Below are 12,897 nucleotides of genomic sequence, written 5' to 3' on the forward strand. Positions count from 1 at the left end.
CCGCCAGTATCCCCAGTAAAAATGGGGCCCAGAGACAGTCCCAGAGGGACTTGTCAAAAGTAAGATCACAAAAATATTAAATCCAGAGAATGAATGAATGAATTGGTGAACATCGATTCTCGTGAAGCACATAGATTATGCAAATGTTGGCATGCATGCAGTGAAAAAATTATTTGAAGGTCATGAATGATCCATGAAATAGAAGATACATAATGTGAAATATAATTCAATAATAATTACATGTATGTAGAGAAAACCCTGGACATTTTGAAATAATTAATATCAAAATGCAAATACTGATTAACTCTGGTTGGTTTTGGATTGGATTATGGTTTATTTTAATTTTACTCTTTACCCTGTTCTTTATTTAAAACCTTTTTACGATTGGCATCTACTACTCAAGAAGCATAATAATTAATCTTAATACTGAGAACAAAACCTTCTTTTCCAGGAGAGATTAAGAGGAGGGAGAGAGAGAAAGCCATCAAAATGCCTTCCAGTCAGGAAAGTGCATGCATTGCTCTGAATACCCTGTCAGATTAATTGAACTCTTCCATATCTCACTAATGACTCATAGTGAATTAATTAAAAAGAACACAAACTTTTGCACATGCATTGATGCCAAAGCCAGTCTTTTCTTTAGTTGTGGATGTTTACAGACATCTGGGCATGAATACTTCCAAAGATATATTTTATAGAAGGAGTGAACCCAAAAGTGACTACTTGAATTGGAGACAAGATAAGTGTTTTGCTATCATAATGAATATTGGACAAAAGCACAAATGTGTATTTTTACAAATGACAAATATACAGAATCTGGAAACCATAGAAGACGTACTCTAATGAGAATACTAAATCAGAACACTACTTTTATACATTTATACATTGCAGTGGGCCAATTCTTAGAAAGAAAAGCTGGAATGTAAATGACAAGAGTAATCAAACAAAGAAAAATCATTCAAGTGTTTTCAGAATGTACATTTGGAAACGTCATTTCTGAAAACCATTGGAGGTGACACTGAAGAGAGACTTGAGTGATTTCCTTTGCTCCCTTGTGGTGCTGGAACCGTGGTCCTTCCCCGATGGGCTCTGGGCCTTTCTGTGGTGTCATCAGCCCCGAGATCCTATCACATTACAGTTGTTACCTAAATGGAGCTCTGAGCCCACACAATGCGATGGAAACAGCCCAGTTACAGAGATTGCCTGTTGCAGTAATGTGTCCCTACAACGAGGGCATCACAGGCTGTAAGTACAGAAAATGCGTAAACTGGGGTCCAGAGAGTCAGGGTTGTGCCTCTCATTCTGTACTGTGTTTTGCCTTAGAGAAGCCACCAGAACGTCCTCTGCCTCAGTTTCCTCCCCCCAGCACTTTCTTTGTCCCTGGGGAGTTGCACTCAGCAGGGTTCCTGGTGTGTGAGATGGATCCCAGGCCCCATCTCTCTCCTGGAGTCTGTGGGAGGAGCTCTGATTCCTAACCCTTCACTGTTGTCAGGAGCAGGGGTCGGGGGAGAAGGTGGTGGGAGTGCGGGCCTGGGCAGGCGTGGTCACTGCCACCTGCTGCCTCTCCTTCCGGGGTCCTGGGGCACACGGACCCCGGGGAGAGGGGTACCTTCCACCTGTGGTCTCTCACGACTCTTCTGCTTTGGGAAACAGGCACACGCATCCCTTATTGCAGTAACTCTAAGTCCCTCCTTACTTTTGCAAAACACAAACAAAATCTCAGCACTGATGTAGAGGAATGTTAACCTGATTTTGAAATAAGTTTAATCCTGCAGAGCCTCTTCTACCTTCAGAATATCTGTGGTTCTGAAAGCATCTGATGTAGTGATGACCAAATGGCAGAATCAGAATTAAAAGCCCGCCAGCATTCAGAAATCCCAGAGCTGCAGGAGCAGATCCTTCCCCAGGGAGCCCCCACCTCCTTCCCCATCCTGCTCCCCGATTCCCTCCTTCATCCTTATGGGGGTCCTATGAGTGGACTGAGTGCCCCCAGGGCTGGGGAACTCCGCCCACTGGCTGCTGGGTCCTGGGCTCCTATGAGGTGTGTGTCGAATGAATTCTCAGCCCTTGGAAGGAAGAAGTGTCCAATCTCTCTTTGACCATTGGTGAAGCTCCACTGATGTCTGGTGCCCAGATTTCCGCCCAAAATCAGAATAAAATCAGAATGTCGTTTGACTTGGCATCCAATGTGGGGAGCTGCTGTCTTAGAAAAGCTGGTGGTAAATGCCCAGCAGGAGAGTTGGGTCTCTGAAAGCCGGTGGAGGGATTTTCCTGCTGATGTAAAGGTCTCCATTCTCAAACACTGTGGTCTCAGGCCCTTTCTTTTTCCATCTCTTACTTTTAAAGATAATTTCTAATTTCCAGGTGGATGTGAGATTCAGTCTCCCTGTGGCCTTGAGCACCAAGCAGATGCCAGATCCAGGACTGGTAGGGCTCCCTGCAGGGCCCTGGAGAGGACCCCAGGCATGCGAGTCTTCAGGAGATTAGATTTAAATATTTACTCTGTAAAATATGCAAATGATGGGACTTGAAAGCCAGTGCTGAATGGAAAGCTGGGGCCTGAGAGATTTCTGAGCAAAGGCCCCGGGGACGGAGGGCAGCCTCTGCACCGCGTGGGCCAGGCTGCTTCCTGCTTCTCATTGACATGTTGTCGGCACCCACTACAGCTCCCGTGTAGACGCAAGGTTCTCTTTGTAGACGCAAGGTTCTCCGTGTAGACGCAAGGTTCTCCGTGTAGACGCAAGGTTCTCTGTGTAGATGCAAGCTTCTCCGTGTAGAAGCAAGGCTCTCCGTGTAGACGCAGGGTTCTCCGTGTAGACGCAGGGTTCTCCTTGTAGATGCAAGGTTCTCCGTGTAGACGCAAGGTTCTCCGTGTAGATGCAAGGTTCTCCATGTCCTGTGATTTGGTGAGCGAGCCTCCCCTGGGACTCTGGATGCTTGGCTGCTGCCTGTGTCAGGAGCAGGTCACCTGCTCTTCCTCTGCTCCCTATTCAGCCTCTGGATAACAGGGGTGAGTCCAGGTTGGGCCGCTTCCTGGGGGCCCCCTTCCTGGAAGATCTGCAGGCCATGCATACTGTCCTGGTCTCTGAATCACATCATCTACCACCAGACACTGAATGAGGAGATACTGAAAGTGTCCAGAACATGGCATGGCACGTGGTGGCGTTGCCAACCCCAGGAGCACTCAGTCACTTCATTAGTGAGGAAGGGACTGGGGTACCCTCGCCTCCCAGATGAAAACTCTAAAAGGATGACAAAATCCAGGATGTGGGCGAAAATGAAGGGCCATAAATTCATAACAGAGGAAAGAGGGCACAGAAAGCAAATATTAGAGAACGTTCATAATCTTTCCATGGTTACTCTAATGGTTTAAAACAAGTACAGATATTTATGCAGCTGGATGAAAATAAAGGTCCACTCACAGTCGTTTAAAATTTCATTGTTGAACTCGCCACAAAGTGGCCTGCAGCTTCTCACTGCAGAACCAGCAAGGCAGGGCCGTTCGCCCTCCTCCACCTCCTTCCCTGCACAGATGCAGATGCAGACGTGCAGAACCAGGAGTGTGCGCGGGACACACTGGCGGGGACGTGGGTCGTGGCGCCTGCAGCCCAGGGCTCGAGTCCTGGGAAACTTTCGCAAACCTCCGCGCTCCAGGGGCTGCTTCTGTCATGGCTGTGATAATGCCGCTCTGTAAGAATTTACACTAACAGCCCACCGTCCTGACCAACACACATCACGTGACCACAGGTTGATCTGCATTTCCTTGGGGTACCAGCCCGTCCTCTGCTCACAAGGATGTTGAGAACCGCATCCGCCTCCGTTCCCTCTATGACTCTGGGTCCCTCTGCAGGAAGGTGGTCAGAAACAAACCCTGTCCCGGGGCAGACGGAGCAGGTGTACGGAGGGCTCGGGGGGTGAACGCAGCAAAGGTGAGATGCACCTGGGGCTGGCGTGCGGGAACGTGACAGCAGTAGAGCTCTTCAGGTGGGAGCAGTGGGACAGCAGAGTGACAAGAGCATCCACGTCCAGATAAAGAATACGGATGCTACATTTTCTTTTTCTTGCTGGAAATTCTCTAGGGCTGGAGGGAGGGTGGTGATGCCAGGGGAGGAGAGCTGACAGGCGATGCGGGTTAGGATGGCTCGGGGGCTGCAGCGTGGAGGGGATGTGGACTGGACACATTGCAGGGACTTGTCGGATCTGTGGGGTGTGGGAGAGGGGGGACGATGATGACTCAGTGCTTGAGCCTGGGGGCTGGGAGGACGCAGGACGTTAACAGCCGTGGACAAGCTGAGGGAGGAGCACGTCTGCAGCTGACACAGGTTGTTCTGGATTTAAGACCCTGCGGTGTGTGGGGCAGATGTAGGGGACATCCGCAGCCAGCAGGGGAAGCTGGAGAGGCCCCAAGGAGAATGGGGTAGAGCAGGAGACCCGGGGGGGACCCCGTGCCTGCCTCTGTGTCCTCTAGATGAGGAGCCAAGGAGTGTGCTGTGTGCCGTCCGGCTGCATGAAAGGCAGCTCAGTCTGGCTCCAACCACTGGAGTTGGTGCAGACCCTACAGGTCAGAGGGCACCGTCCCCAACAAGACCACCTCACCTCTGACACCAGCCGTTCTTCAAGGGTCCCCAGCCAGCCCCACTTGTGACTGCCTCACTGCAGCCTTGAGGGTTTGCAGGACTCCATCACCTTACAGAATTCACTAGAAGCTCACAAAACTCAGGGAAGCAATGGACCTACAGCCACAGTGTTATTGTAAAGGATGCAAGTCGGGAGGACCAGCCAAACACAGAGGCACTTAAGGCTCACCCTCTCCCCTCAGAGGTCAGGCTGGCCCAGAGTTTCAACCCTCTAGACCACGTGCTTTTTTTTTTTTTAAATATCTTTTGAATCTATCTCCCTGGACTGCCTTCTTCCTCCAGAACATTACAGATCAAGTCCGTCTTCTGTGCTCATGACAATCCTGTAGCTACCTGAAGGCATTTTTCGGCTCCCTCTTGCCCCAGGGGTATTTTCAGATTAGGCAAGTCCAATATTGTCTCGTGTTCCCAAAATAATATAATTTCCAAACTGTCCCTCAGCTAGCTGCATTTCTCTGGATGTTTTCTCACCTACAACACGCTCATTCATCCACGTAGCCCCAAGCAGTGCACAGCCCTGCAAACTCGCCCCCTCGGGCTCTGGTGCCCTGTGGGGCCCTTGCTGGGTTTCGGCAGCATCTGCACGTTATAAACATGGTCCTCAGTCCCTTAGCTACGGGGCTGCCTCCTGACGGGGCTGGTGGGTGCTGGGCCGCTTGTCCCATGACTGGAAGCTGGAAGGAATGGGAGCTGGCAGATAGCTAAGGAGGGGGTGGAGCCTCGTTCAGGGAAAGAAAGACATAAAAGTGGTGTCAGTGGTCCAGACGGGAAATTCAGCTCGTGGCAAACGTGTACTTCAAGTCTCGGAGGTGGGAAACCCAGTGCGGGCATTCGGCACACACCCTGGGAGCCTGCAGCAGAGCACTCGGACGGTATGAGTTCAGAGTCCAGAAATCGTTCTGGAAACTGTGCAGGGGGCTTTTTGCTGCACCATAGCTCCCACTGTTCTTTTTGCTATGAAAGAACTTGCTGCGGTGCGTGGCCGAGCCCAGGATTGAGGAGAAAAGGGCTGGTGTGGCTGGAGCGGGAAGGGGGATGGATGGAGGGGGGTCAGGATGCCCGGTGACAGAACTGGCGGGACCCCGAGTTCTGAAGTCCATTCCAGCGCCAGGCCTTTCATTTATTTATCTTCACTTCTACCCCGTGTGTCTCTGTAAAGATTTGATGTGCCCTCGTATGAGAGTGCAGAATGCGACAGGCTAAATTCGAGCCACAGGAGGAGGAGAAGTGTAGGGGAGGCACATGAGGTGGGGCAGAGATGCTGGGATGGCTTCCATAGGCAGTCAGCTCCACGCGCCTGAAACGGCCAATCAGAGCAGGAAACGTGATTGGTCTTATCATTGACAATAAGACGAAATGCCTGAAGCCCTGGAGTTCTTCTCGATACAGCATGGATGGAGTTTGTGGGCGCTGAGAGAGCACGTGTGGATGTCATGAACGGCCTTCACGATGAAACCCTTTTAATTGGTAAGTTGATGGCAATTTCTCCATATTGCCTGCTATCATTACGCTAATGCAGAAGCCCCAAAAAGCAAAACAAAACAACTCCTAAAACAAAACCGGACCCATGAAGTGCTTCAGTTTTCTGTCTAGACTTGGCTTGATCTAGAGGTGAATTTTTGAGTATTGCCCTGGTTTCCATCAAATAATCCCCTTGGCGTTTGTTGTTTGGCCTTCCCGAGTCTGTTTCCGCACAGTACATTATGGATGATGCATCACTTAAGCCACAAGGACTGGACGGTACAGCGTGGTGACATGTTAGCACAGTGCCTGTGACATAGTGCAGGCGTGTTCAGTACATGCGGGTGATTTACGGGAGCAGCGACTACAGAGGTCCCAGCGCAAAGTAGCTGAGCTGCCGGATAGGGCCTGCAATTTGGGGGGGTGGAGGGACCGGGCCAGGTGGGCAGGTGACACTGGGCACAGTGCCCTGGGTGGCTGGGAGGGGGGCTGTCCCCGGACAACAGGCAGAGGATTGCAGGCTCACTTTCAACTTGTCTTTCATAGGAATCACGCTCTACAGCCACCCATACGGAGGAACCTTGCTGAACGAGGACAAGTTGTGAGTTAAAGGAATACTGGGCGGGGGTGCTGACTGTGTATCAACATCTCTGGGTTGTTAGGGGTGATTCTCATCCCTTTTCTGCTTCTGCCCTGAGTGACGTTGGCAGGTGCACCTAGTGGAACAAGGCTTGGGCATTTCTGCGCAAAGTGTGAGGACAGGGATGGTTAAAGGAGAAAGTGCATTGACTGAGTCTAAAATGGATGAGCAGGGCTTCCCTGGTGGTGCAGTGGTTAGGAGTCCTCCTGCCAGGCAGGGGACATGGGTTTGAGCCCTGGTCCGGGAAGATCCCACATGCCGCGGAGCAACTAAGCCTGTGCGCCACAACTACTGAGCCTGTGCTCTAGAGCCTGTGAGTCACAACTACTGAGCCTGTGTGCCACAACTACTGAAACCCACCCACCTAGAGCCTGTGCTCTGCAACAAGAGAAGCCACCGTGGTGAGAAGCCCGTGCACCGCAACGAAGAGTAGCCGTGGCTCGCCGCAACTAGAGAAAGCCTGCGCGCAGCAACAAAGACCCACCGCAGCCAAAACAAAAACAAAAACAGAACAAAACAAAAATGGATGAGCATGTCATGCAGCTTATTTCTAAGTAGCAATTGTTCCAAGGGGCTGATTCGCCAAAGCTCATGGGACCCAACATCTTTTTCAAGTTAAAATTTTAAACGTGGCATTTACAGAGGTAACCATAGTGACGCCTCCTGACAGTTTCTCCTGTAAGTCTGTCCTCACCGTCCAGACGGAGATGGTGTTGATGAGGCCAGTGTCCTTTATGTGCAGACCTAAGTGTCTCCTCCTTTTCCCCCTCTCCCTTCCCTGCCATACAGTGGACAAACTTTTATTTAAAAATTGATAAGTAAAAGTATTTTTTATGTACTTCCTGTGACCTACCCGACAGAGTGGGAGAACACAGATCTGGTTGATGGGTGATCTCCCCTCCCATCCAGAATGCAGCAGGTGGTCCTCACATTCATATACAGACTCTCGGGGTCCTTCCTTTTTCCAACACCTGCCGAGATTCTAAGTGAGGGCACATCGACTTTGGTTATGAAGTAAGACGTGATGGAGGGTTTGAGCTGAGCCATTGCATCCGTGCATTCCCAGAGGCAGCTGTGCCCTGACCGTCCCCAAAGGGGAGGCAGTGATGGACCAGAGGTGTTGGTGGTGCGCTAGTTAAAAATGACACAGAAAGTACAGTGCACATCATCGCCAAGCACCTCCATCTACTAGAGAACATTATGGTGTTGTGAGAGACTAGATTCAGAGGTGGGGCCGCCACATATGGAGTGAATCACCACCCCCTCCCCCAAGAGCTGTTATCCAGCAAGGTGGCCCTAAGAGGGCAGAGGCCACAGCTCAGTGTGGAGGCCACTAGGCAGGAGCCTTTTATTTTGCCTGGGAGGCGGGCTCAGTGTCAAGACTGGGCTCCAGGTGGGCAGACAGGGACCTGCCTGTCACCTTCACTCTCCTCTGTGTGTCCTCTAAACCCCGGGAGCGTAACCCAGGCCTTGAAAGGTCATCGAGGGGATTTAATGAGAGAATCCACACCCTTAGCCAATACGCCTGCTGGTCCTAAGTTCTTTTTTTTTTGAGGAAATACATTTATTATTACAATGTTGACAGAGCTCACTAGGCATTTGAAAAATAAATGAGTAAATCTGCATTTTTACCTCAAGTAAAATTTTTACCTGCATTTTTACCTAAAATGAACTCCACATGGGAGAGATATACCATGTTCTTGGATTGGAAGAATCAACATTGTGAAAATGACTATACTACCCAAAGCAATCTACAAATTCAATGCAGTCCCTATCAAACTACCAATGGCATTTTTCACAGAACTAGAACAACAAATTTCACAATTTGTATGGAAACACAAAAGACCCCGAATAGCCAAAGCAATATTGATAAAGAAAAATGGAGCTGGATGAATCAGGATCCTGGACTTCAGACTATACTACAAAGCTACAGTAATCAAGACAGTATGGTACTGGCACAAAAACAGAAATATAGATCAATGGAACAGGACAGAAAGCCCAGAGATAAACCCACACACATATGGTCACCTTATTTTTGATAAAGGAGGCAAGAATATACAATAGAGAAAAGGCAGCCTCTTCAATAAGTGGTGCTGGGAAAACTGGACAGCTACATGTAAAAGAATGAAATTATAACACTCCCTAACACCATACACAAAAATAAACTCAAAATGGATGAAAGACCTAAATGTAAGGCCAGACACTATAAAACTCTTAGAGGAAAACATAGGAAGAACACTCTTTGACATAAATCACAGCAAGATCCTTTTTGACCCAGGTCCTAGAGAAATGGAAATAAAAACAAAAATAAACAAATGGGACCTAATGAAACTTACAAGCTTTTGCACAGCAAAGGAAACCATAAACAAAACAAAAAGACAACCCTCAGAATGGGAGAAAATATTTGCAAATGAAGCAACTGACGAAGGATTAATCTCCAAAATTTACAAGCAGCTCATGCAGCTCAATATCAAAAAAACAAACAACCCAATCCAAAAATGGGCAGAAGATCTAAATAGACGTTTCTCCAAAGAAGATATACAGATAGCCAACAAACACATGAAAGAATGCTCAACATCACTAATCATTAGAGAAATGCAAATCAAAACTACAGTGAGCTATCACCTCACACCAGTCAGAATGGCCATCATCAAAAAATCTACAAACAATAAATGCTGGAGAGGGTTGGAGAAAAGGGAACTCTTTTGCACTGTTGGTGGGAATGTAAACTGATACAGCCACTATGGAAAACAGTATGGAGTTTCCTCAAAAAAGTAAAAATAGAACTACCATACGACCCAGCAATCCTACTACTGGGCATATACCCTGAGAAAACCATAATTCAAGAAGAGTCATGTACAACACTGGTCACTGCAGCTCTATTTACAATAGCCAGGACATGGAAGCAACCTAAGTGCCCATCAACGGATGAATGGATAAAGAAGATGTGGCACATATATACAATGGAATATTACTCAGCCATAAAAAGAAACGAAATTGAGTTATTTGTAGTGAAGTGAATGGACTTAGAGTCTGTCATACAGAGTGAAGTAAGTCAGAAAGAGAAAAACAAATACCGTATGCTAACACATATATATGGAATCTAAAAAAAAACAACAAAAAATTTGGTTCTGAAGAACCTAGGGGCAGGACAGGAATAAAGATGCAGACGTAGAGAATGGACTTGAGGACATGGGGAGGGGGAAGGGTAAGCTGGGACGAAATGAGAGTAACATTGACATATACACACTACCAAATGTAAAATAGATAGCTAGTGGGAAGCAGCCGCATAGCACAGGGAGATCAGCTCGGTGCTTTGTGACCACCTAGAGGCTTGGGATAGGGAGGGTGGGAGGGAGATGCAGGACGGAGGGCATATGGGGATATATGTATATGTATAGCTGATTCACTTTGTTATAAAGCAGAAACCAACACACCATTGTAAAGCAATTATACTCCTATAAAGATGTTAAAAAAAAAATCAACATGGAACAAACAGTTAAAGGTAAAGCATTAAGATAATGGAAGAAAAAGTCTGAATATTTTTGTAATTTTGCCTAACTAAAAGTTTTCTATGCAAAGCCTATAAAGTGAAAGTAAAGAATGTTAGATAATTTATATAAATATAAATCTATAAATGGAAATTAATTCTGTGTCAAAAAATAAACTTTAAGAAGTGAAGGGAGAAACAGAAAAATATTTATGACACATCTGACAACATCTTATTTTCTTGATATTGTGAAACCTTCTTAAAAGTCAGCAGAGAAAGGATGCCTGATCTATTTTTTTCAACATTTTTTCAAAGTGAATGAAAGATTCTTTCTTTTAGATTTTATTGAAGTATAGTTGATTTACAATGTTGTGTTAATTTCTGCTGTACAGCAAAGTGACTACGTTATTCATATACATATTCTTTTTCATATTCTTTTCCACTTTGGTTTATCACAGGATATTGAATGTAGTTCCCTGTGCTCTACAGTAGGACCCTGTTGTTTATCCATCCTGCATATAATAGTTTGCATCTAATTAATGGTTCTGGCCGCTGTGACCCTCATCACTGATGGGTCCCCGCCAGCCTCTGATGGCCGTTCTGCTCTGCCTGCAGCCTGGAAAGCATCCACCAGTGCGACATCACCCTATGCATCGTGCTTGGATTCTCTCCATCCTGTCCGCGTCCATCGGCAGCTCCGTGTGCGGGACAGGGTGACTGGGGCCACGAGGCTGCAGCACATGAGCGGCCTGGGCTACAGGACCTACTGGCTCACGATCTTCCTGTGTGACGTGGTAGGACTCGGGGCCATGTCCCTCTGTGTTCCTGCACCCGGGGGATGTGTGTATGCATGTACCTGCATGTGTGTGGGTGTGTGGCCACCCCACGTGATCCATAGAAGCAGGGTGGTTTCCTGGACGTGTGCTTCACGTTATGTCCCCTTTGCTTCTCTGCACCCTTCATGTGGGCTTGCTCCCAAGGAGGGGCTGCGGGGCCTCAGCTGGTATCTGGGAAGCTAGGAGCCTGCGCAGGTACCGAGACAAAAGATGTAATTCCCGCACACGAGAGACTCACGGAGCCGCATAAGAGGTAAAACTAACAAGAAGACAGTTAAAACCCAGAGTAGCAATTGACACGGTACCTGTGAGAGACTCACAGAGCTGCATAAGAGATAAACTAGCAGGAAGACAGTTAAAACCCAGAGTAGCAATTGACACAATACCTGTGAGAGACTCACAGAGCTGCATAAGAGATAAACTAGCAGGAAGACAGTTAAAACCCAGAGTAGCAACTGACCCAGTAAGTGGAAATGTAGGGTATTGTGAGAACCCCAAAGAGAAGGAAATGCACCCCAATCAAAGTTGCCGGGGTGCCTTCCTGAAGGAGGCCTAGTTTGCACTGAGGATTAAAGAAGCAAGAGTAGGGAAGAGAAAACAATTCAAAACAGGGTAACTCAGAAGAGCCTGACAGACCAAGTGATTCTGAAAGCTGATTTGTAAGAGGAACAATCATTCATTAAAATAACTCTGGTGCAGTGGACCACAACCTTGTCCTGTACATGGCATGTGTTTCCTAACACGATGGCAGTTTCTGAGAAGCTCATATTCTAACGCAGATAAGGAGTGGATGACCTCATCCATTCCTTCTAAGTAAGCAGCGCCCTCCTGTGATGGCTGCCTGGGAGCCAGGCCATGTCCTCCTGCAGGCTGAGCCCCATGGGGCCAGGACATGGAAGCACAGGACGGGGAGAGATTCCTCCAAGGTCGTGTGTCCAGAGGGTCTAAAGCAGGCTGGGCAGTGCCAGCCGTGCAGTCCTGGTTCAGGGCCGTCCCAGCGCTGCCCACTTCCATGCCTTCCATTTAAAGGTGTGCGGTGACCACCGCTTCCCCAGAGGCAAGGGGGAGGATGCACCAGGGGAGAATAAGAGCAGGCAGGGGGCCCCCAGAGTCTCCCTTCCTTTCCGCAGGCATTAGTCAATTACCCTTTATCCCTCCCATTGAATGTGGCTCCTCTTTACCCTGTGATGTGTGCTGTTGGCTTAAGGTTGGGGAGGACTATTTTCTTCTTGGTTTTCCCACCTTCATCCAGTCATTCACTGCCTATTCAATCACTCATTTAACGGATGTTTTTGAGGCTCTGTTCTGGGTCAAGGTGTGTCTGAGGTCCTGGGGACAAAGCCATGAACAAAGCAGAGAGGGTCTCCGTCTTGAGGGAACTTGTGTCCTTATGAGTGGAAGCAGAAAACAAATAGCCAAGTAAAAATAAATAAATACACAAGATGCAGTTGGCTTGTGACTAGGTTTATCAAGAGGATGAAAGAGGGTCATTGGATTGAGGGTGACTTCAGAGCAAAGCGGGGAGGGGCCCTGCAGCCAGAGAAGGGGGGCTGGCGAGCAAGCCCCCAGGGGAGGCTGTGATTTGTCAGCCCGCGGTGGGGAAGAGCAGGCTGCAGGGCGGAGGGTCTGCCCTTGGTCCTGAGTGTGGGAAGAAGCTGTGTGTCCTGGGAGGGGACTGGATTCCTGCCTCTTCCCCGTGGGAGGTGGGTGTGGGCAGCCGTGTTAGCGGGCCCCCCGGCTCGCGGGGAGGCACAGACCACAGACATTTATCTAATCGCCTTCTGGAGACTGGAAGGCCCGGATCCAGGTGTGGCAGGGCTGGTGCCCCCTGGG

General features: G+C 48.4%; 1 protein-coding gene across 1 annotated transcript in view; it reads left to right on the forward strand.

The window, feature by feature from the left end:
* ABCA13 (ATP binding cassette subfamily A member 13) overlaps nucleotides 1-12,897 on the forward strand; it is a 312,932-nt gene that overhangs the window by 191,225 nt on the left and 108,810 nt on the right. The window contains 4 exon segments of the mRNA XM_061199026.1: nucleotides 6,645-6,699; nucleotides 10,844-10,895; nucleotides 10,898-10,925; nucleotides 10,928-11,022. Coding sequence (XP_061055009.1) covers nucleotides 6,645-6,699; nucleotides 10,844-10,895; nucleotides 10,898-10,925; nucleotides 10,928-11,022 — 230 coding nt within the window.

Source organism: Eubalaena glacialis, chromosome 8 (genome assembly GCF_028564815.1).
Source record: "Eubalaena glacialis isolate mEubGla1 chromosome 8, mEubGla1.1.hap2.+ XY, whole genome shotgun sequence".
NCBI lineage: Eukaryota > Metazoa > Chordata > Mammalia > Artiodactyla > Balaenidae > Eubalaena > Eubalaena glacialis.